Consider the following 25,411-nt stretch of genomic DNA (forward strand, 5'->3'; position numbering starts at 1 on the left):
ATCAGATGGAGTGAATCGGATTTGCTTCTGTGATGGTGGGGATATCGGGAGGAGGCCGAGATGGATCATCCACTTGCCACTTCTGGCTGAAGATGGTTGCAAATGCTTCAGCCTTGTCTTTGAAAGCCAAGGGGCACCGCTGTAGTCATGAGGCTCAAACCCTCATTCCCCTCCCCCTGCCCCTCATCAATTTTCTTGGATTGTAACAAGGCTGGTCAAACTGCCATTCTTTAGGAGAGTGTTGACATTGAGTTCGAAACTCGAGTCTCAAACTTAAAACAAAGCCAATTACATAGTTATGAGGGGCGAGTTGGCTAAGGTTGATTGGGAAATTAGATTAAGAGATATGACGGTCGATAAGCAATGGCGAACATTTAAAGAAATATTTCATAATTCTCAACGAATATACATTCCATTGAGAAATAAATCTCCACGGGAAAAGTGATCCATCTGTGGATAACTAAAGAAGTTGAGGATAGTATTTGATTAAAAGAAGAGGCTTATGATGTTGCCTGAGGATTGGGGGAGTTTTAGAAACCAGCAAAGGATGACCAAAAAATTGATGGAGGGAGAAAATAGAATACAAGAGTAAACTAGCAAGAAACACAAAAACAGATTATAAGAGCTCCTACAAGTATGTAAAACGGAAGAGAGTAGCAAAAGTAAACGTGGGTCCCCTAGAGGCAGAGACAGGAGAAATTATAATGGGGAATAAGGAAATGGCAGAGACGTTAGATACAAAATATTTGTTTGCCTCCACAGTAGAAGACACAAAAAACATACCAGAAATAGTAGGAAATCAAGGGTCTAATGAGAGTGAGGAACTTAAAGTAATTAATATTAGTGAAGAAAAAGTACTGGAGAAATTAATGGGACTAAAAGCCAACAAATCCCCTTGACCTGATGGCCGATTTCCTAGCGTTCTAAAAAGGTTGGCTGCAGAGATAGTGGGTGTATTGGTTGTGATCTTCCAAAATTCCCCAGATTCTAGAATGGTCCCTGTGGATTGGAAGGTAGCAAATGTAAACCCGCTATTCAAGGAGGGAACTACAGGCCAGTTAGCCTGACATCAGTCGTCGGGAAAATTATGGAATCCATTATTAAGGAAGTGGTAACAGGGCACTTAGAAAATCACAATATGATTAGGCAGAGTCAACATGGTTTTATGGGAAATCATGTTTGACAAATTTATTAGAGTTTTTTGAGGATGTAACTAGCAGGTCAGATAACCAGTGGATGTAGTATATTTGGATTTTCAAAAGGCATTCGATAAGGTGCCACATAAAAAGGTTATTACACAAGATTAGGGCTCATAGGGTTGGGGTAATATATTAGCATGAATAGAGGATTGGTTAAGGGACAGAAAACAGAGTGTGGGAATAAACGGGTCATTTTCAGGTTGGCAGGCTGTAACTAGTGGGGTGCCGCAAGGATCAGTGCTTGGGCCTCAGCTATTTACAATCTATATTAATAACTTTGATGAAGGGACTGAGTGTAATGTATCCAAAATAAAAACAGAAAATGTTGGAGAAGTTCAGCAAGTCAGGCAGCATCTGTGGAGAAAGAAACAAGGTTAATGTTTCAGGTCGAAGACCTTTTGCGAGAACTGGAAGGTGTTCGAAGAGTTTTTAAGCAAGTACAGAGCCAGGGGAAGGAGGAGGGGGGCGGGGAGAAAAGAACAAAGGGAAGGTCTGTGATAGGGCAGAGGGCACGAGTGATTAAATAACAAAAGGGATGATGGTGCAAGGCAAGAGGTGGTAATGGGACAGGATAAGAAACCAAAGATTGATCAGTAGTAACTGTAAATGGCAGCAGCAGAACCATCACCAGCACTAGCTGAACGAAAAAATGGGAGCAGTGGTTATGATCTGAAGTTATTGAAATCCGCGTTGAGTCTGGAAGGTTGTAAACTGCCTAAACAAAAGATGAGGTGCTGTTCCTCGAGCTTACATTGAGCTTCATTGGAACAGTTTAAGAGGCCAAGGTCAGAGTGGGAGTGGGAAAGGGAATTAAGTGATCGGCAGGTCAGGGTCACACTTGCGGACAGAGCGGAGGTGTTCAGCAAAGTGATCACCCGGTCTGCATTTGGTCTCCCCAATGTTGAGGAGAACGCATCGTGAGCAGCAGATACAGTATATTAAATTGAAAGAAGTAAAAGTAAACCGCTGTTTCACCTGGGAGGAGTGTTTGGGGCCCTGGATGGTGGGAAGGGAGGAGGTGAAGGGACAGGTGTTGCATCTCCTGTGCTCGCACGGGAAGATGCCATGGGGAGGAGAGCGGGTGTTGGGGGTGATGGAAGAGTGGATCAGGGTGTTGCAGAGGGAGTGGTCCCTTCGGAATGGCGAAAGGGGAGGGGAGGGGAAGATGTGTTTGGTGGTGGGATCGCGCTGGAGGTGGCGGAAATGGTAGAGGATGATATGTTGACTGTGGAGGCTGGTGGGGCGGAAGGTGAGGACAAGGGGGGACCCTATCATTGATCTGGGAGGGAAGGGAAGGGGTGAGGGCAGAAATGCAGGAAACAGGACAGACACGGTCGAGGGCCCTGTCAACTACAGTGGAGGGGAATCCTCGGTTGAGGAAAAAGGAAGACATATCGGAAGCACTGGTGCGGAAGATGGTATCGTCAGAACAGATGCGACAGAGACAGAGAAACTGGGAGAAGGAAATAGAGTCTTTACAGGAAGCGGGGTGGGATCAAGGTAGCTGTGGGAGTCAGTGGGCTTATAATAGATATTGGTTGACAGCCTATCCCCAGAAATAGAGATAGAGATAGTCAAGGAAGGGAAGGGAAGAGTCGGAGATGGACCATGTGAAGGCGAGGGAAAGGTGGAAATTGGAAGCAAAGTTGATGAAATTTTCCAGTTCGGGGCGAGAGCAGGAAGTGGCACTGATACAGTCATCAATGTACCGGAAAGAGAGGTGAGGGAGGGGGCCTGAGTAGAAGTGAGAGAAGGAATGTTCCACGTATCCCACAAAAAGGGAGGCATAGCTAGGACCCATACGGGTTCCCAAATCAACACCTTTTATTTGGAGGAAGTGAGTGGAGTCAACACAAGAACAAGTTCAGCCAGGCAGAGGAGGGTGGTGGTGGATGGGGACTGGTTGGGCCTTCGTTCAAGAAAGAAGAGGAGGGCCCGCAGGCTGTCCTGGTGGGGGATGAAGATGAGGAGGGACTGGAAGCCCAGGGTGAAAAAGAGACGGTTAGGGCCAGGGAACTGGAAACTGTTAAAGTGGCGGAGGGCATCAGAAGTGTCGTGGATATAGGTCAGAAGAGACTGGACAAGGAGAAAAAAAAAGTCAAAATAGGAGGAAATAAGATCTGTGGGGCAAGAACAGGCTGAAACGATGGGTCTCCCGGGGCAGTCCTGTTTGTGGATCTTGGGAAGGAGGAAGAAGCGGGCTGTGTGGGGTTGGGGGACTATGAGATTAGAGGCCATGGAGGGAACATCTCCAGAAGAGATGAGGTCAGTGACGGTCTGGGAAACTATGGCTTGATGTTCGGCGGTGGGGTCATGGTCCAGAGGGAGGTAGGAGGAGGTGTCGGAGGGTTGGCGTTCAGCCTCTGCAAGGCAGAGGTCTGTTCACCAAACAACACCAGTGCCGCCCTTGTCAGCAGGTTTAATAACAATGTCACGATTGGATCTGAGAGAACGGAGTGCTACGAGTTCAGAGGGAGGGAGGTTAGAGTGAGTGAGGGGAATAGAGAAATCGAGAAGCCTTCCCACTGTCCAGGCCCCAAATACTCCTTCCAGGTGAAACAGCGGTTTACTTGTACTTCTTTCAATTTAGTATACTGTATCCGCTGCGGTCTCCTCTACATTGGGGAGACCAAACGCAGACTGGGTGATCGCTTTGCTGAACACCTCCGCTCTGTCCGCAAGCGTGACCCTGACCCGCCGGTCACTTGCCATTTTAATTCTCCTTCCCACTCCCACTCTGACCTCGGCCTCTTACACTGTTCCAATGAAGCTCAATGGAAGCTCGAGGAACAGCACCTCATCTTTTGTTTAGGCAGTTTACAACCTTCCGGACTCCACATTGATTCCAATAACTTCAGATCATAACCACTGCGCCTATTTTTTCGGTCAGCTAGTGCTGGTAATGGTTCTGCTGCTGCCATTTACAGTTACTACTGATCAATCTTTTGTTTCTAACCTGTCCCATTCCCACCTTCCTTGCCTTGCACCATCATCCCTTTTGTCATTTAATCACTCGTGCCCTCTACCCTATCATAGGCCTTCCCTTTTGTTCTTTCCTCCCCTCCCTTCTCTCCCCCTCCCCTTTCCCCGACTCTGTACTTGCTTAAAAACTTTAACTCTTAATATCTTCCAGTTCTGATGAAGGGTCATCGACCTGAAACATTAACTTTGTTTCTTTCTCCACAGATGCTGCCTGACTTGCTGAGCTTCTCCAACATTTTCTGTTTTTATTTCAGATTTCCAGCATCCGCTGTATTTTGCTTTTGATGTAATGTATCCAAGTTTGCTGACGATACAAAGCTAGGTGGGAAAGTAAGCTGCGAGGAGGACACAAAGAGTCTGCAGAGGGATATAGACAGGTTAAGTGAGTGGGCAGGAAGGTGGCAGATGAAGTATAATGTGGGGAAATGTGAGGTTATTCACTTTGGTAGGAAGAATAGAAAAACAGAATATTTTTTAAATGGTGAGAAACTATTAAATGTTGGTTTTCAGAGGGATTTGGGTGTCCTTGTACAAGAAACACAGACAGTTAACATGTAGGTACAGCAAGCAATTAGGAAGGCAAATGGTATGTAAACCTTTATTGCAAGGGGGTTGGAATTACAAGAGTAAGGAAGTCTTGCTGCAATTGTACAGGGCTTTGCTGAGACCACACCTGGAGTACTGTGTACAGTTTTGGTCTCCTTACCTAAGGAAGGATATACTTGCCTTAGAGGCGGTGCAACAAAGGTTCACTAGATTGATTCCTGAGAGGAGAGGGTTGTCCTATGAGGAGAGATTGAGTAGAATGGGCCTATACTGTCTGGAGTTTAGAAGAGATCTCATTGAAACATAAGATTCTGAGAGGGCCAGACAGGGTAGATGCTGAGAGGCTGTTTCCCTTGGGTGGAGAGTCTAGAACCATTTAGGACTGAGATGAGGAGAAATTTCTTCACTTAGAGGGTTGTGAATCTTTGGAATTCTCTACCCCAGACGGCTGTGGATGCTCAGTTGTTGAGTACATTCATGGGTAAGAGGGATAGATTTTTCGAGTCTTGGGGAATCAAGGGATATGGGGTTCGGGCTGGAAAGTGGAGTTGAGGTTGAAGATCAGCCATGATCTGATTGAATGGCAGAGCAGGCTCGAGGGGCCGTATGGCCTACTCCTGCTCCTATTTCTTATGACAGGTCATTCAACCCATGGGGGGCTGTGCAGCCAAGCCCAATTCTCCCCAGACCTCCACATATCAATGCTTTCCAATGGGGGAGGGGGCATTGTCAGGAGCTGGTACTTTGGCTGAGTTTTCTCCTCCCTTGTGCAGAGGCACTGAGTCCACTTGTACCACCCTTTCTGCCACCCAGATTGAGATCAGCAAACTCAATGCAGATTGGGATTCAAACCCGAGACCGTCTGGTCTACATCAATCAATGACTTTTTTAAAAAAAATCACTGGCAAAGCCGGCATTTATTGCCCATCCCTAGTTGCCCTTGAGAAGGTGGTGGTGAGCCTTCCTCTTGAACCGCTGCAGTACCATGTGGTAAAGGTGTTCCCACAGTGCTGTTAGGTCGGGGAGTACCAGGATTTTGACCCAGCGACGATGAAGGAACGGCTGATATTTGTCCAAGTCGGGATGGTGTGTGACTTGGAGGAGAACATGCAGGTGATGGTGTTCCCATGCACCTGCTGCCTTTGTCCTTCTAGGTCACGGGTTTGGGAGGTGCTGCTGAAGAAGCCTTGGCGAGTTGCTGCAGTGCATCCAGTATACTTGGCGAGTTGCTGCAGTGCATCCAGTATATAGTACACACTACAGCCACCTGTGGCGGAGAGAGGGGATATTTAAGTTGGTGGATGGGGTGTTGATCAGCTGGACTGCTTTGTCCTAGATGGTGTCAAGTGCTGTTGCAGCTGCCCCATCCAGGCAAGTGGGGAGTATTCCATCACACACCTGACCTGTGCCTTGTAGATGGTGGAGAGGCTTTGGGGAGTCAGAAGGTGAGTGGCAGAATACCCAACCTCTGACCTGTTCTAGTAGCTTCATCAAGGTCAATGGTGAAGGGGATGAAACAGAATTCTACTTTCTATTAGTGATGAATAGATGTTAACAGCGATTACACATCCCTAATACAGACACACACTCACTACCCTCCATTCCAAGTATGTGCAAAAGCAGATTGGTGATTAGTGAATCAACAGTAAACTGGAGCTCACTGTACACTGCAAAAAAAGGCCAGAGAAAGCCAGGCTGCATCAATATACTGGGTACAACAACTCCCATTAATATAGCGTCTTTAACGTAGACTAAACAGTAACGCAGAATAAACGTCCCAAGGTGCTTCAGGCGTAAGGGAAAAAAATGAACGCCGAGACAAAAGACGATATTAGGAAGGGCGACAAAAAACTTGGTCAAAGAGGTGGGTTTTAAGAGGAGTCTTAAAGGAGGAGAGGGAATGCCAGAGCTTTGGGCCTAGATGGCTTTAGAAACAGCTGCCAATGGTGGGGCGAATGCCAAGGGTTTATAGAGGTAGGGAGGTCCAAGGCCATGATCGAATTTTTAAAATAAAATGTTGGGAGGGCTGGGAGTACATGTAGGTCAGCAAGGACAGGAATGATGGGTAAGCAGGACTTGGTGCAGGATAGGATATGGGCAGCAGAGTTTTGGATGAGCTGAGGTTTAGGGAGGGTGGAAGGTGGAAAGCAGGCCTGAAGAGCATTGGAATAGTGGAGTCTGGAGGTGACAAAAGCATGGACGAGGGTTTCAGAAGCAGAGACGGGCAATGTTGTAGAGGTGGAAGTAGGCGGTCTTTGTGATGGAGGGGATTATGGGGTTGGAAAATCAGCTTAGGGCCAACTGGACACTCGGGTTGCAAACAGTCTGGTACAGTCCGAGACCATGGCCGGGGAGGGGGATGGAATCAATGGCAATGAGTTTGTGGTGGGGCCAAAGACAATGGTTTCGGTCTTACCAATGTTTAGCGTTTCATCCAAGACAAGCAGGCTGATAACACAAAGGCATAGGAGGGGTCAAGAGAAATGGGGGAAAAGGCAGAATTAGATGTCATCAGCGTACATGTGCAAGCTGACCCTATGTCTGTGGATGATGTCCCCAGGGGGCAGCACGTAGATGAGGAAGAGGAGCTGGGGAAGGACAGATATTTTGGAAGCTCTGGAGGTAATGGTGCAGGGGTGGGAAGAGAAGCCATTGCTGAAGACAATGATCGGATAGGTCAGAGTTACACCAAGCAAGAGTCGATCCACTGAGCTAGGCAATGGAAGAGAGGCGTTGGCAGAGGCTGGTGTGGTTGACCATATCAAAGGCCGCAGGAGGGTAATGGAGGGCTAGAAGGACGTCATTTGTGACTTTGGTTAATGCTGTGGCAGCGGTGGAAATCTAACTGGAGAGATTCAAACAGAGTTGCCGGAAAGATGGACATAGATTTGGGAGGTAACGACACGTTCAAGTGCTTTAAAGAGAAAAGGAGATCAGAGATGGGGCGGTCGTTGCAAGGACCGAGGGAATCAATGTTTTTTTTTGAGGTGGAAGTGATGACGGCAGTTTTGAAAGGACAGGGGTGGGGGGGACAATACTCGAGGAGACTGAACCATTTAAAACGTGGGGGCCAGAAAGGGAAATTGGGCGGTCAGCAGTTTAGTGGGACGGGGTTGAGAGAGCAGGAGATGGGTCTCATGGACTTGATGAGCTCGGAGAGGGCATGGGGGGAGATGGGAGAGAAACGAGAGAAAGACGTGGGTTCAGGGCTAGGGAGGTGTTTGGCTTGGTGCGGAAGGGGAGGGGGGTTTGCAGCAGAATGGAAGGTCTCAACCCTTAGTGACAAAGAAGTAAGAAAGAAAGAATGAAGTCAGAAAGAAAGAAATAAAAAGAGTCCTGTGCACTAGTTAACATTAGTTAGATGACTAGGTGCAGTGCATTTGCATGAAACCTAGAATATAACCAAAACCCACACTGGAACAGAATTACTAGTCTTGAATTTAAAGTGGTTCACGAGCAAACTGCATCACTGTTTAGAGTTCTTGTGTTTTCCTGGTGAATATTTAAGACTTGAGAACTTGAGTTCTGTAAGTGGGGAGGCAGCAAACAGCGATGTACCAGAGCGCCAATAATAATCCTTTGAGTTCTCACGCCCTGCACTCCAAGGCGCTGACTGGTGCTGGGGGACAGTGCCAGCTGCTGCCCTCCAGTACTGTACCCAATTGGGAATTCACCACGTTTGAGGCCAGACAGTGAGTGTCGACAGCGAACGGAGGGGGCAGGGGGGGGGGATTCCTCAGCCGATCCCGTCTCAGACCCCCCGTCCACATACGTGCACTTTCTGGCAGGTCACTAAGAGGCGGGAGAACTGGCAACCCAGAAACACTGAGGCAAACGGAAATGATCACGGATTGGAAAATGAACCCGCATTTCTTTTAAAAATTAATTCTCGGGATGTGGGCGTCGCTGGCAAGGGCTGGAATTCACTGCCTATCCTAGTTGCCCCGAGGAGGAGGTGGTGGGCCTTCTTCTTGAACCGCAGTTTTGATCCAACTGAGTGGCCACTTCAGAGGGCAGTTAAGAGACAACCACGTTGGTGTGGGACTGGGGTCACATATAGGCCAGATTGGGTAAGGGCAGCAGGTTTCCTTCCCTAAAAGGATATTAGTGAACCAGTTGGGTTTTTACAACAATCGTCATGGTCATTTTTACTGATACCAGCTTTTTATTTCCGGAATTCAAATTCTCAAACTGCCATGTTGGGATTTACACTCACGTTCTCTGGATTGCTAGTCAGGTAACATAACCACTACGCTACTGTATCCTGGACAATGCAGTGCGTTCAAACTATTGTCAACCATTGTTTTACAGTCTTTGAATAAATCCCGAACAAATCCCGTGGGCACGATTTCTGCAAAAGCAGCTTATGCATTTACGTGAAGTGATGTACAGGCACAATACGTCCGTGACTAGATCAACGAGCCATAGGCTGCTGTGGGGCTTTACCAAGATTGCATTCCGTTACAGCCAGCTCCGTCATTCACAGACCAAAGCGCATTGAGTAAGGGAGGCCTCGTCTCACCAGCAGAGGGTCAGCACCACTTCAAAACAACAGAAATGGAGCGGAACCAGTGTGAACTTAACTAGGCGAGCGGCTTTTCTGACTGGCTGATCGACAGGCTGCAGGCTCCTTGCCGGTTTGTGGTCTCTTGTGTGGAGGTTCTGGCCTCTCTCCAGGACACTCCGCCTTGGCGAGGACCAGGCGACGAGTCTCCTCGACCAGCTTCTGATTCTAAACTTTGCGAGGGTGGTTGTTTTTTCTTATTATAGAGTCACTGGGCGCCAGAGACGAATCCCCGTAAATTAGGGCCGGCTTACGAGATCGGATGTTGCGAGTGAGCGATTGCGTGGATATTAAGAGAAATGATTTGTGAAGCAGTTAATTTTTTTGGTTGCACTCTCCCTTCTTCAAAAACAAAACCATTCGATTCCTTCCAGGTGGGGCGTGAAAATGGGAGATTGAAAAAGATTGGCTCGGGCAATGGTGAGCTGAGGCGTATCTACAGTGAAGCTAAAATGGATTGTAGAAGTTTTAAAAACAGCCATCACAAAATTAGGCTTTTCTTTTTAAAAAAAAAAGTAACAATGGAAATTTAAAACAAAGATGGACTATTCGACCATGGAGGGCATCACTGGCAAGCCTGATCCTGTCTGCACTTCTCAGCAGGGGTCGCTGGGTGGCGCCCAGGAGCAGGAATCCAGTCCAGTTGTTGCCGTCCCTAACCTGGGAAAGCTGAGCACGCTCAGTGAGATCAGCTAACGTGACAGAGACCAGCGATCAGTACCACACAATTATAAATTTTAAAACTGAACCCATTACAAGGTCATTCTGATTACATAGAATTTACAGCAGAGAAACAGGCCATTCGGCCCGAATGGTCTATGCTCCACACGAGCCTCCTCCCTCCCTACTTCATCTAAGCCTCTAGTCCTTTCTCTCTCGTGTACTTATTTCACTTCCCCTTGATTACATCTCTGCTAATCGCCTCAACTACTCATTGTGGTATCGAGTTCCACATTCTAACCACTCTCTGGGTAAAGAAGTTTCTCCTGAATTCTTTATTGGATTTATTAGTGACTCGCTTATATTTATGGCCCCCCACAAGTGGAAACATCTGTACACCTACCCTATCAAACCCCTTCATAATTTTAAAGATCTCGATCAGGTCACCCCTCAGTCTTCTCTTTTCTAGAGAAAAAAGCCCCAGTCTGATAGGTAGAACTTCATTTAAATCACTTGAGGCCTGGTTTGAAAGAGTCAGTTTTGGATCAGACAGCCCAGTTTCGGAGCGATTAAACTAGGCACCAAAAGTCTGGCATTTAAAATAACCCTCAATTTGTTCCATGTACTGCTGCGGAGGATGTATTAATTGAGGTTATTAAAGGTTATGAACAGTAAATCGAATCTCAGAATTCAAGTCCCGATCCCACCCCCAGGCAGGTTTTGGACTTAGCACGATGGTGGTAACCTTAGTTACTGGCTCATCAGTGTGAGGGATTTGAATTTATGCACAGTGCTGGGAAGGGTTGCCAACTCTGGTTGGACGTATTCCTGGAATTTATGACATGGCCTCCCGCCTCACCCAGTCAAATAGCCTTTTTATCCCCCATCTCTAGATTTTTTAATAACTAATAAACAAAAGTGTTCAAAGAAAATGAAAAATAAACACACACACAATTTTTTTCCAAATGCCCTATGATTTTTCTCCAGGGTTGCCCGCTGCAGTGTCCAGGGACAATCCTGGAGAACCAGGAAGGCAACCCTTTTGGAAGTGCATTTGAAATCCTCCCGGAATGTCCGGGAGTTTCCCGGAATCGGGGGTTCCCGTCCCGAGCAGTGCCTCCAGCAACCCTGGAGATCAGAGATTTAAATTTCCCGCTGCAGTGCGCCCACATGAACAACAGACAGTGTGTGAGGTTCTGTAAATAATTACTGACTGTTCGCCTGGCGTCAGGAGTCAGAACTGCAATAATTTTAAACAGAATAATTTCCCAGCTTTTCCACCGAGCTCAGTGCCGTAACCACTGCCGTGACTGCCAGGGGTGGGGAGGCTCTGAAATCGGATGGGGGGGGCTCGGGGAGAGACGGAGACCGGGGAATGGGGGGGGCTCGGGGACAGACGGAGACCGGGGAACGGGGTGGGGCTCGAGGAATGGAGGATCAGCGGATAGGAAGCTGGGGGAAGAGAAGGTAACTTGGGGTCGTGGGATTGGGGCTCAAGCAGGGTTTCCCTCAGTTTCCCCTCTCCTCCTGCTCACGGGTGCCTTCCTGGTTCTCACACAACAGCTAGTGCGCGAGACCACAGCAAAAATAGCGATCTACAGGAGACCCAACCTTTATAAAAGGTAAATGCAGTAACACTTGTAGATGTCATGTGATCAGACCTCCAGGAATGCATCCAACCTGAGTTGGCAACCCTATCCCCCACACTGTTGGATTCTGTTACCCCCTTTAACTCAGTTTCCCCCATTAGCCCACACAGTTTGAACAAAAACAGACAGGCAGGAAAAGACAGAGAATATCAAAGTTTTTCCAAATTCTTTTCAACTAAGGCATAACTGTCTTTTTCTCCCCCTGTTTGATAATTGACACCCAGTGGCTCTGGTGTGACTCTCCCTCCTCCTTTGCACCCAGTGTATATTGGGAAGATATCACGGCTCCCGTCTTCTTTTGTTCCCACAGGGAAAGAGATCAAACCCATCGGGTGGCAAAGGCTCTGCTCGCAGTTTTCGGGGAAGGAGGGAGGCTGGTCTGTTGCCCAATTCTCTGCCGACGCAATAGAAAGGGGCATTTTACAAATAGATGTCGGGAGGCTCAGGGAGGGTCCTGGAAACAGATCGACAGGGCTGGGAGCAACGTGCCCCTTGGCTGGTGGTAGTTTATTCCCCTTTAAACTGACAAACCCGGGTTCCACCCGTGTACAATGCTATCGTGTTTCCAGGGAAACAGTTTCCAAACAAAACCGAACAACTCAACGCAGTGAGATAAATCTGAGCAATGTTTCCAGATCATTCTCAACCGTAAACACTGGCAGCACAGCTAAAACAGGATTTTAAACATTCCCAAACACACTCAATCAGCTGATCGCCCATGGTGCTCCTCACAGGCAGTCTGGGACATGGGCTGTGGGGGGTGGGTGGGGCTGTTGGGTCGGGAACAGTAAAATGGGGAGGGGAGCAGAGCAGTGGGGCAGGAATTGCAACATGCGGCCAGGTTGTGGGCAGTTAGTGGGGAAAGGGCAGGGGAGTGGGGCTAGCTGGATTGCTCTTGCGGAGAGCCGGCACAGGCTTGACGGGCTGAATGGCCCCCTTCTGTGCTGTAACCGTTCTATGATTTGGGTGAAGTGAGGGATGAAACAGGAACTATATACAAAGGCTGGTAACAGATAAATACAAGATCAGTGCAAACATGTCACATGTTATACAGACAACCTCCACTCCCATCTTCAGCCTCAAGAGCAACTGAAACCCCAGAACAACTCTGCTCTTGGCCTCAGGCCCAGAAATATCTCCAGCACGGATTCACCTGGTTGGTTTCTGGTTATCTGGCAACTTGGAAGTGCAAGATTTGGGGCCTGAGGCAGGTGGAGACTTCAGTGCAATACTGAGGGAGTGATACACAGTCAGAGGTACCATCTTTTGGATGGGGCATTAAAGTGAGGCCCTGTCTGCATGCTCAGGTGGACATACAAGATGTCATGGCATTATTTGAAGAAGAGCAGTGGAGTTCTTTCGGTGTCCTGGCCAATATTTATCCCTCAACCAACACCATCAAAAAAGATTATCTGATCATTTGTCTCATCGCTGTTTGAGGGACCTTGCTGTGTGTAAACAGGCTGCATTTCCTACACTACAATGGTGGCTACACTTCAAATCTAACATAAAAGGAGGTTATATGCAGAATGGCTGTTCCTGGACAGTATGTGACCCATGGTTCAATCACTGTAAAGTGCTTTGGGACATCCTGAGAATGTGGTAAGGTGCTATACAAATGAAGTTCTTTCTTCTATTATTGTATTATATATTACAAGAGCTTGTCTATCGTTACATCATCTTTCCTGTCAGTCACCTCAGAGTTCAAAAGCTCATGCTTTTCTTAAAAAAAAATTCACTGTTACATTCATAAGGTAGTCACTGGTTCTAACAATGACTTTCATTATCTAACAGTGGTAGGGGGTAATCACGTCCTACAAACAGCAAGTCATGGCATACAATATTGAATGGCAAGACTTGAATGGAATAGGAAAAAAAATGTTTTGGTTCACCCCACCCTAAATCTGGTGATGTTTAGTAGACTTAGCCCTTACTTAACATAGTAAAGTAACAAAGAGCCAGTCACCCTCTTGAGCCTGCTCTGCCATTCAGTCAGATCATGGCTGACCTGTACCTCAACTCCAATTACCCGCTTTTGCTCCATGTCCCTTGATGCCCTTACACAACAAAAATCTCTCGACCTCAGTCTTACAAATTTCAATTGATCCAGCACCCACAGCCTTTTGGGAGAGAGTGTTCCAAATTTCTACCACCCTTTGTGTGAAAAAGTGCTTCCTGATTTCACTGCTGAACTGCCTGGCTCTAATTTTACGATTGTATCCCCCCTTTTCCCCTAGCAGATTAAATAGTTTCTCTTTATGTACCCTATCAAATCCCTTTATCATTTTAAACACATAGTTTTGATCATCCTTCAACCTTCTATACTCAAGGGAATACAAACTGAGTTTAGAAACCATTCCTCATAAATTAACCCTTTAAACTCATATCTTTCTGGTGAATCTGCGCTGCGCCTGCTCCAAGGCCAATATATCCTTCCTGAGGTACTGAGCCCTAAACTGAGTGCAGTACTCTAGATGGGGTTCTGACCAAGGCTCTGTACAACTGAAGCATGACTTTCTCCCCTTTGTATTCCAGCCCTCTTGAGATAAAGGTCAACAGTCCATTAACATTTTTGATTACATTTTGTACCTGTTCACTAGCTTTAAGTGATTTGTGTACCTGATCACCCAAATCCCTTTGCCACAGTTCCTAGTCTCTCAACGTTTAGAAAATGTCCCGATTTGTCTTTTGTGGATCCAACGTGGAGGACCCCACACTTCCTCACACTGAAATCCATCTGCCATAGTTTCCCCCACTCACTTAATCGGCCTATGACATTTTGTATCTTCCTGATCCCATCTACATAATTTACTGTGCCTCCTAACTTAATGTCATCTGCAAACAACTCTGTATTGCTTCATTCAAGTCATTAATAGAGAAAAGCTGAGGCCCCAACACAGACCCCGAGGGGAACACCACTCGTCACATCCTGCTAATCAAAGTATATTCACTTTATCCCTATTCTCCGACTCCTACCTCCCAACCAATTTCTAACCTAGGTCACAGGTTAGCTTCAATTCCATGCACTTTTATTTTTGCTAATAAGCTCCTGTGCGGAACCGTATCAAAAGCCTTCTGGAAATCCATATAGCCAACATCCAGAGACACTCCCTTATCATCATGTTACCAAAAAATTCAACTAGATTAGTCAGATATGACCGACCCCTTACAAATTCATGCCGACTCTCTTTGATCAGTTCATGCTTGTCCAAGTGCTCTCTCCGCAGTGTAATACAGTCGTTGTGTTTTCAAGAGAAGGCCCTTTCAAGACAATCCAATTCTGGCCTGGATTCCATTAAAACAAACAATACAGTGCAAACCACTCACAACAAGCCTGTTGTGCATGGAGAATCTCTCCGTTATAAGCAGCTATTCAATGTATCAGGAATTCAGGAGAAACTTCTTTACCCTCAGAGTGGTGAGAATGTGGAACTGGGAGCAGTTGAGGCGAAAAGCAGATGCATTTAAGGAGAAGCTAGATAAGTACATGAGGGAGAAGGGAATAGAAGGATATGCTGATAGGGCGAGATGAGGCTCGTGTGGAGCATGAACATCAGTGTCGACCAGTTGGACCGAGTGGTCTGTTTCTCTGCTGTAAATTCTATGTAATTCTATGTAAAAATCCCTGTAAGCATGAGGTTAGCTTCCATGTGAAAAGTGATGCCTCCCAGCTCTCCCTCTCCACTACCACCATGTGCTGAGATTGCTTGTCTGATATCAAAGACTTTTACAGCATAGAAGGAGGCTGTTCGGCCCATCAGCCCCATGCTGGCTCTCTGAAAACGCTATCCATTTAGTTCCTTTCCCTTGCCCTTCCCCTATACACTTGCCAATTCTCTTCAAATATTTATCCATCTCCCTTTTAAAAGCTCTTATGACTCTGTTTCCACCACTGTTGCTGGCAGGACATTCCTTGCATAAAATAAATTCTCCTCATCTCTCCCTTTATTCTTCGGGTGATGATGTTAAGTTTTTGCCTTTTTTAGTTACCATTACTAGCTCTTCCCTATTTATCTAATCAAAACCTTCCAATTAAAAAAAAATCTAATCAGATCTCCTCATAACCTTCTCAATTCTAGTAAAAGGAGCCCCAGCCTCTCTAGTTTTCCCTCAATGAAAGCCCCTTATCTCCGTTATCAACCTAGTATATTCCTCCTGTACCCTTAGCGAGGCCTTGACATCCTTCCTAAAGTAAGGCACCTAATACTGGACAGAGTATTCTAACTGCAGCCTAACCAATGATTTGTATAGGCTTAAAATGATCAACTTGTCCTCCCACTTTTAAAGATTTGTGTATCTGACCCCTCAGACTCTCTGCTCCCCTTAAAGTTTTACCATTTAGTGTGTATTTCTTCTCATTCTTCCTTGAAAACATCACCTCAGATTTCTCCACGTTAAATTTCATCTGACATCCCTCTGCTCAATCTACCACTCCCTACTTTTGAATCTTCTGAAACTTTTGATATTGTGCCCCTTATATATTAATATAATTGGACATCGCTAGTTGCATCACTTCAGTCTGAAAAACATCCATTAGCCACCACACTGGTCTCTGTTCTCCCTCTCCATGGTAGCAAACTTCCTTTAATACTGTTTTCATTTCATCGACAAGCCTCCTACAGACCACCTTATGAAAATCCATATGCACAACATCCATTTCATTTCCTTCATCAATACACTCCATTATTTTCTCAAAGAACCCTATTAAAATTCATCAGGCATGACTTGCCTTCTATAAATCTACGCTGGCAGTCCTGAATTAATCCACGTCTTTCCTTACGGAGTATTCATTTTATCTTGTACTACGGCCTCTAGAAGCTTACCCAATACCGATGTTAGGCCGGCTGGTCTGTAGTTACCTGGTTTATCCCATTCTCCCTGCTTGAGCACAGATGTTACACTATCAACCCTCCAGTCCCTGGCACAACGCCCATATCAAAGGCTGTTTGAAAGATTGTGGTCAGACCACTTTCATGGATTATTTTCACTTCCCTCAGTATTCTGATACAGAAGCCTTTTCCAATTTGAGTTCGACCAGGTTTTTCTCCCCAGTATTACTTCCTTCTCTATAGTTAACCTATCGACCCACTACATCTTCCCCTCTTATATCTTTTCATTCCCACTACCACGCTCTCCTGTGCAAATTGAGGCAAAGTCTTCATTTAGTATCTCTGCCATTCTTTCATCCACCATGCAAAGACTTCCTTTTTCATCTCTAATCAGCCCTACACTTTTAACAATGCTTATTTTACATCTTTAAAAATTGTTCCTTTCCCTTTACGTTCTCTACCAGTCATGAAGCCCCCCACCCCGCTCGATTTCTTAAGTGCCAGCTTTTGTCTCATTTTAATTTCTGTACTCAACCAACGAACTCCGGACTTTACTGCCGCCCTTTACTTCTTGCAGAAATATGTCCAGTCTGTACCCTTAATTGGCTCCTGTTTGAAGATTTCACATTGTCTGTCCACTGTCATATTTGCCAATTTTTCATTCTAATTTGTGGACTAGTTATCTTATGAAATTATTATTGACTGTTTCCTCTCCTTCTCAATTCTTATATCAAACCTAATTATGCTACGGTGACTTCTTTTCTAAAGGAGTACAAAATCCAGGTTGACACTCCAGTGTGGTACTGAGGGAGTGCTGCACTGTCCAAGGGGCCGTCTTTCAAATGAGACATTAAACCAAGGCCCCGTCTGCCCTCTCAGGAGGATGTAAAAGATCCCATGGCACTATTTTGAAGGAAAGCAGGCGAGCTCTCCCCAGTGTCCCGGCTAATATTTATCCCTCAACCAATACCTAAAAACAGATTTTCTGGTCATTATCTCATTGCTGTTTGTGGGAGCTTGCTGTGCACAAATTGGCTGCCAGGTTTCCTACATTACATCAGTACTTAAGCGCTTTACAGCCAATTTGGGACGTCCTGAAGTCGTGAAAGGGGCTATATAAATGCAAGTTTGTTCTTTCTATCATGAGAGGTGATGGAATGGTAGAGCTGGGCAATATCAGCGTACATATGGAAGATGTTTAGTAATGCGGGCTGAGGATAACCACTTGAGCCTGATATTCCTGTTCTCATCCTCTCCTTCCATCTCCAAAGAACTCAGGCAGAAAGGAGCACGGAGTGAAATACCCATTTTAGCAATTTTAGTCGTAGCAACGAAAAGGACTTTAGTTCCTTTTAAGAAATCACTTCCTGGACCAGGTCTGAATATTTATGACTTTTACACTCACTATATATGGGTGAGTCAGGCGCACAGCAAGATCCCACTGCAAAGAATGGGGGTTTCACTTCTGCCCTCACTTCCATCTAATTTACAGGAAGTTGGCGAGTAGAGCAGTCCTCCAGAGCCATGCCCATTGTTCAGGTGTGAGCGCTGGCAGGCTGTTCGACTAGCAGGGGCGTCACACCCAAGCCCAACCCTATTCTCATGCGACATGCACTTTCCAGCAGAGGTCACTCTATATAACAAGCAAAGGCGGGATGCTCTGGATGACATTTGACCTCCCTTGGGCCAGGGATGTGAAGATTAACTGCCATCGGGCTGAAGTCATCTAACTCAGTATAGTCTGGGAGCCAAACCTGGGACTTTCTGCTCGTGCATCTCAGTCACACACTGCCTTTCGGAAATCTGATTGGAAATTATTTCAAGTCTTCCAATCCTTTGCAGGAAGTACCTCCCTTTGTATAAAAGTTACAACTTCCTTTCTGTAAAAAGGTGAGTGCGTGTTTTTTTTTCCAAAAAGTAATGGTTTGAAGAGATAGAACAATATTTCACACAAATTATGCAATTTGAGGAAATGTTAAGGTTTAGGTGACCTTTCAACATAAAAGACAGTAATTTCAACACATAGGGGGATGTGGGGCTGAAGATTTAGCGGCCTTTACCTGTGGCTCAGTCGCCAAGTTCATCTTATACGGATGCTGCTTTCCCTCCTCGTTAGTCAGTGGTGACCAAATTTTACATTCAGACCTGTCACAAGGAGAGAACAAAAAAGGACACATGAACAACAGATACCTGTACTTGTATTAATTATTCAGTTTTACTAAGCAATAAAACTCGTAAAGCCCTAAGCTCTGGAATTCCCTCCCTAAACCTCTCCAACTCTCTTCCTTTAAAACACTACTTAGAACCTACGTCTTCGACCAAGCTTTTGGTCACCTGTCCTAATATCTCTATGTGGCTCGGTGTCAAATTTTGTCTGATTACACTCTTGGGACCTTTTACTTTGCTAAAGGCAACATGTTCTTGTTACACGGACTACACACTAAATACTACCGCACTCTATTCTAAACTGAACCAGTCATGAGCGAGTCACTGGATGCCTGGAGTTATCTCCATGACTTTTCCACCCATGAACCCTCATGTGCCGAGGAGCAAGGAAAGAACTTGCAAGGTCCCACAAACAACATCAACAGACAGCACCTCCACAGTATGAATTTCACATTGTGCACCTGAAATGGTTCGAAGGTGTGTTACATTAACTTATAGAATACCAAAACGAACGTGAGGGTAAATTTTCAACTGTACGCTCCCAAGCACAGGGTCTTGCCCACCAGGAGCACAAATCAAGAATTTGTAGGCACATGGCTCATGATTTTCCATCTACGGACCCTCTCAAAGCACTCAAGGGCATGGTCCTACATCTAAGTCAGGGTTAATAGATCAGGACAAGTTCCACCATCTTTACAGTGAGACTTAGCTTATAGCCAGACCTTTTTGGGAATGGCTTTGGGAAGCTGCCTGCAAGTTTCCAATTTACATAAATGCACGAAATATGAATCTTAAAATGCTTAAGAGACTTGAGCACAAAATTGAGTTCAGTACTTTCGGATGAGATGTTAAACAAAGGCCCCATTTGCCTTTCCGGGTGTACATAAAACATCCCATGCCATTATTTTGAAGAGCAGAGGAAGAATCATAGAATCTTACTCACAGAAGGAGGCCATTCGACCAGTCATGTTTGTGCTAGCTCTTTGAAAGAGCTGTCCAATTTAGTCCCACACTCCAGCTTTTTCCCCCGTTACCCTGCAAATTTGTCCTCTTCAAGTACATGCCCAATTGCTTTTGAAAGTTCCTATGGAATCTGCTTCCACAACCTCTCAGGTCGTGCGTTCCAGATCGTAACAATCCTCTGTGTGAAAATATCTCATTTCCCCGCTAGCTCTTTTGCCAATTATTTTAAATCGGTGACCTCTGGTTACCGTCAATGGGAATCAGGGGGAAAACTCTCCATTGGCTGGAGTCATACCTAGCACAAAGGAAGATGGTAGTGGTTGTTGGAGGCCAATCATCTCAGCCCCAGGGCATTGCTGCAGGAGTTCCTCAGGGCAGTGTCCTAGGCCCAACCATCTTCAGCTGCTTCATCAATTACCTTCCCTCCATCATAAGGTCAGAAATGGGGATGTTCGCTGATGACTGCACAGTGTTCAGTTCCATTCGCAACCCCTCAGATAATGAAGCAGTCCGAGCCTGCATGCAGCAAGACCTGGACAACATCCAGGCTTGGGCTGATAAGTGGCAAGTAACATTCGCGCCAGATAAGTGCCAGGCAATGACCATCTCCAACAAGAGAGAATCTAACCACCTCCCCTTGACATTCAATGGCATTACCATCGCCGAATCCCCCACCATCAACAACCTGGGGGTCACCATTGACCAGAAACTTAACTGGACCAGCCATATAAATACTGTGGCTACAAGAGCAGGTCAGAGGCTGGGTATTCTCCAGCGAGTGACTCACCTCCTGACTCCCCAAAGCCTTTCCACCATCTACAAGGCACAAGTCAGGAGTGTGATGGAATACTCTCCACTTGCCTGGATAAGTGCAGCTCCAACAACACTCAAGAAGCTCGACACCATCCAAGATAAAGCAGCCCGCTTGATTGGCACCCCATCCACCACCCTAAACATTCACTCCCTTCACCACCGGCGCACTGTGGCTGCAGTGTGCACCATCCACAGGATGCACTGCAGCAACTCGCCAAGGCTTCTTCGACAGCACCTCCCAAACCCGCGACCTCTACCACCTAGAAGGACAAGGGCAGCAGGCGCATGGGAACAACACCACCTGCACGTTCCCCTCCAAGTCACACACCATCCCGACTTGGAAATATATCGCCGTTCCTTCATTGTCGCTGGGTCAAAATCCTGGAACTCCCTTCCTAACAGCACTGTGGGAGAACCGTCACCACACGGACTGCAGCGGTTCAAGAAGGCGGCTCACCACCACCTTCTCAAGGGCAATTAGGGATAGGCAGTAAATGCCGGCCTCGCCAGCGACGCCCACATCCCGTGAACGAATAAAAAAAAAAGACCCACTTGCCTGAGGAAACAGTTTCTCCCCACTTGCTCTATCAAAACCCCTCATTATTTTGAATTAGGTTTTCCCCAAACTTTTCTGCTCTAAGGCGAACAATCAGAGCTTCTTCAATCTCTCCGCATAACTGAAATCCCTCATCCCTGGTATCATCCTCTGTACCCTCTCCAAGGCCTTGAATCCTTTCCAAAACAGCGGTGCCCAGAATTGAACACAATATTCCATCTGAGGCTTAACCAGTGATTTGTAAAGGTTTAACATGGCTTCCCTGTTTTTATATTCAATGCCCCTATTTACAAAGCCATGTATTCCATACACTTTCTTAACCGCCTTATCAACGTGCCCTGCCACCTTCAAAGATTTGTGAATATGTACCCTCAGGTCCCTCTGCTCTTGTGCCCCCCTCAAAATAGTACTATTTAGATTATACTGCCTCTCCACATTATTCATCCCAAAGTGCAACACTTCACACATCCATATTAAATTGTATCTGCCATGTGTCTGCCCATTTTACCAGTCTGTCTACGTCCTCCTGAAGTCTGCTACTATCCTCCTCACTATTTGTTACATTGCCAAGTATCATGTCATCCATAAACTTTGAAATTGTACTCTCTATACCCAAGTCCAGGTCATTTATATATAATAAGAAAAGCAATGGTCCTAATACCGAGCCCTGGGTGACCCCACTGCAAACTTCTCGCCAGTCAGAAGAACATCCGTTCACCACTACTCTCTGCCTCCTATCCCTTAGCCAATTACGTACTCAAGTTACCACCGTCCTTTTAATCCCATGTGCTTCTATTTTCTGAATAAGTCTGTTATGTGGTACTTTATCAAATGCCTTTTGAAAGTCCATATTTACAACATCCACTGCACTGCCTTCATCAACCCTCTCTGATACTTCATCAAAAAACTCAATCAAGTTAGTCAGACACGATTTGCTTTTAACAAATCCATGCTGGCTGTCCCTTATTAACCAATGCTTCTCCAATTGAGAATTAATTTTGTCCTTGACAACGGTCTCTAGTAGTTTTCCCACCACTGACGTTAGACTGATTGGCCTGTAGTTACCAAGTTTATCCCTCTCCACCTTTTTGAATAGGGGGTGTAACATTTGCAATCCTCCAGTCCTCTGGCACCACTCCTATATCCAAGGAGGATTGTAAGATTGTGGTCAGAGCTTCTGCTATCTCCACCCTTGCTTCCCTCAGCAACCTAGGATACATCCCATCTGGACCGGGTGACTTGATAAATAGGTTGGCATCACTCAAAGTTAACACTTCCTTTCTATCTATTTTCATCCTATCCAATATCTCTACTCCCCCCTCCTCTACTGCGACATTAACGTCACCCTCTTCTTTTGTGAAGACAGATGCAAAGTCCTCATTCAGTGCCTCAGTCATCCCTCTGCCTCCACAAGAAGATTTCCTTCTTTGTCCCTAAATTGGCCCCACCCTTCCATTAACTATCCTTTTACTTTTTATATATGTTTATAAAAGATTTTTTGGGCTCCCTTTTATGCTACCCACTAATCTTTTCTCAAATTCTCTTAGCCCTTCTTATATCCTTTTTCAATTTCCCCCTGCACTCTCTGCATTCTGTACTTGACATTTGTCATAAAACTACTTTCTCTGTTTTATTTTAACCTCTATTTCCTTTGTCATCCAGGGAGCTCTAATTTTGGATGCCTAATCTTTCCTCCTTATGGGAATATGCTTGGTTTGTACCCGCACTATTGCCTGCCATTGCTCATTTACTGTTTTCCTCGCCAGTCTTTGTTTCCAGTCTCCCTGTGCTCGATCCCTTCTCAAATCACTGAAATTGGCTCTCTTCCAGTTGGGTATTTTCACCTTTGATTTTTCTTTATCCCTTTCCATAATTACTTTAAACCTAATTATATTGTGATCACTATTACCCAGATGTTCGCCCGCTGAAACACACTCCACTTGCCCTACTTCATTCCCCAGAACTAGATCCAGCACTGCTTCCTTCCTCGGTGGGTTAGAAACATACTGATTAAGTTCTCGAGTACTCATTTTAGGAATTCTTCACCCTCTTTGCCCTGTTTTCCCCCCAAACTTCACTAAAACAGATTATCTGGTCATTATCTCCGCTATTGGTGGGACCTCGCTGTGTGCAAATTATCTCCTGTGTTTCCTACATTACAACACTGACTACACTTTAAAAGTACTTGATTGGCTGTAGAGCACGTCGAGATGTGCTGAGGTGGAGAAAGGCGCTATAAAAATGCACGTCTTTTTTTTTGAATAACTTAACAAATTCCCCTTTGATAGGTCAAAGGACCATGTGGAACTCTTAACTTCAGCGACCTGATTGGTTGCCCCAATGGCAAGTTCTAACCTAGTTCCAAAAGCTTCTTGTCCGATTTTGCCCGTCAGAAGTGGCCACGAGAAGAGGGAAGGCTGAGCCAGTCATATTCCTCAGGCTTAGCCGCAAAGGGAATTGCTCTTCAAGCAACTAGAGTCTCTTTCTTTTTGTTGGACGCAGATTGTAACTTCTGGCAGAATTTGTACAATAAAGATCAGTTCCGTGGGAAGCAAGTTATTACAAGTTACTCTGAAGCCCACCCTGTGGCTGACAGATTCTGAAGCCAAGAGTTGGCAGAATATCAACAATTTTGTAAAAACTTAGTCAGAACTGGAGCTCGCTTTTCTGAAATTCTTGGAATCCACAGTCTAAAAATAGACACTCACTCTCAAGAGCAAAGAATTTATTCACAGTACAAACGTGACTGCTATGCACAAAGTGGGGGGATTTCAACCCAGGATACTAAAAATAAGGGTTAAACCCCTCTAAAGAAAGGACAGATGCCTGTGGAGATTCCCGCACTACTCAGTTTTCTAAGTCGATGGATTTTGATGATGTATTTTGTTTGCTTGAATCGACAAATTAAAATCAGTCACAAAAACAGTCTTAGTTCCAGTAATGTAAACATTACGACAGGTTCGTTTAAATCTGAACCTAACATTCACATTTTCTCCCTCAAACAAGTCAACTGGAGAAAACTTAATGGACAACTTCCGACAGTGTTGTCCACTTAATGGGCAGGGGGAGAAAAACTGTGTGACACAGCAAATTCCAATTGTGCCCTTTCTATGGTTGCCAGTTCCGGTTGGACATATTCCTGGAGGTTTCATCACATGACCTCCTGCTTCCAACCACTCCAGCCAGTCAAAGCAACCTTCATTCCCCATCGCCAATATGTTTAGAACTAATAAATGAAAAAGCACACTATTTTTAAAAAATATCTCTATGGTTTTTCTCCCGAGTTGCTCCAAGCAGCGTCCATTAGATTAATCTTTAATTCCTGGAGACTCCATGATAATCATGGACGGTTGGCAAACTTAGCCCTTTACCCTCTTGGTCACAAGGTCACAAGGTCAAATACATCCATCCTGATTGATTTAAATTCTCCCCTCTACCAGTTCTAGAAGAAATGAGTTTGGCCCATGTCAACTCATTCCAAGACGGTCCTAACTTACGTACTTTGGAAATAAAGAGTCTATGTTTACAAACCACCCTTCCTCACGCTCAAGAAACTCCAAAGCGTTTCACAACCAATGAGTTATTTTTGAAATGTAGTCACTGCTTTATCGAGAAACACATCAGCTAATGAGATGAATGGCCGGTTAATGTGTTTTGGTGGTGTTGGTTGAGGTATCAATGTTGCCCAGACACCGGAAGGATTCCTTGTTCTTCCACCAGTGCTCTGGGATCTTTCTCGTCCAGGCCCATAACATCAAACTTTCTTCCTTATTTCAAAACCATGTGGTGAGGGGCTGGAGTCACATGGAGGCCAGACCAGGTATGGATGGCAGCTCCCTTCCCTGAAGGACATTAGTTGGGTCTTTCATGGTCATTCTCACTAACAGCTCACAAAGATTTGTAATTCGATTTCACAATTTGCCATGGTAGTGTTGACCGGAAGTCACCGGTTAACGGTTTTGGCTTAGTACACAGAGGAAGAGTCAATTCTCTCTTAATTCTCAATTCGCTTTATTAACGTTATTAGATAATGTACATACCGCTTATACGTCTGGTTAGATATAGGCATGCAGTTTACAGCAGGTTATACAGTTTTATACTCAAACTAGGATTTAAACACACACCCACTAGGTTTCTTTGACTAACACTCCCTGAGTATTAGGATTTAAACGCACACCCACTAGGTTTCTCTGACTAACACTCCCTGAGTGGTCACAGAATAGAAAGGATATTATATTACCCGGAAAGGAGAGATAACGCTGGCCAGGCGATTCGCTCACTCTCTCTACCTCTCTCTCTACCTCTCTCTCTACCTCGTCTCGACATCCCTGACGTAGGGTCCCTACTTCCACGATGGTTAGTCTCCGGAGTCTCCCTCAAAAACAAACACTGGCACCAAGCCTGCAATTCTTCAGTTTTAACTCCAAGTCTGTCTTTTCGAATGATGCTGTCTTCTCCGGTTGGCTTAAAGTTGCTGGAGTGGT

At 45.5% G+C, this 25,411-nt stretch overlaps 1 protein-coding gene across 3 annotated transcripts in view; it reads right to left on the reverse strand.

The window, feature by feature from the left end:
• Positions 1-25,411, reverse strand: part of pdlim1 (PDZ and LIM domain 1 (elfin)) — a 93,210-nt gene that overhangs the window by 18,909 nt on the left and 48,890 nt on the right. For all 3 annotated transcript variants that reach the window (XM_067972722.1, XM_067972724.1, XM_067972723.1), the window contains exon 3: positions 18,490-18,574. In XM_067972722.1, the coding sequence (XP_067828823.1) occupies positions 18,490-18,574 (85 nt within the window). The remainder of the gene's footprint in view (positions 1-18,489; positions 18,575-25,411) is intronic.

Source organism: Heptranchias perlo, chromosome 36, assembly GCF_035084215.1.
Source record: "Heptranchias perlo isolate sHepPer1 chromosome 36, sHepPer1.hap1, whole genome shotgun sequence".
Classification (NCBI taxonomy): Eukaryota; Metazoa; Chordata; class Chondrichthyes; order Hexanchiformes; family Hexanchidae; genus Heptranchias; species Heptranchias perlo.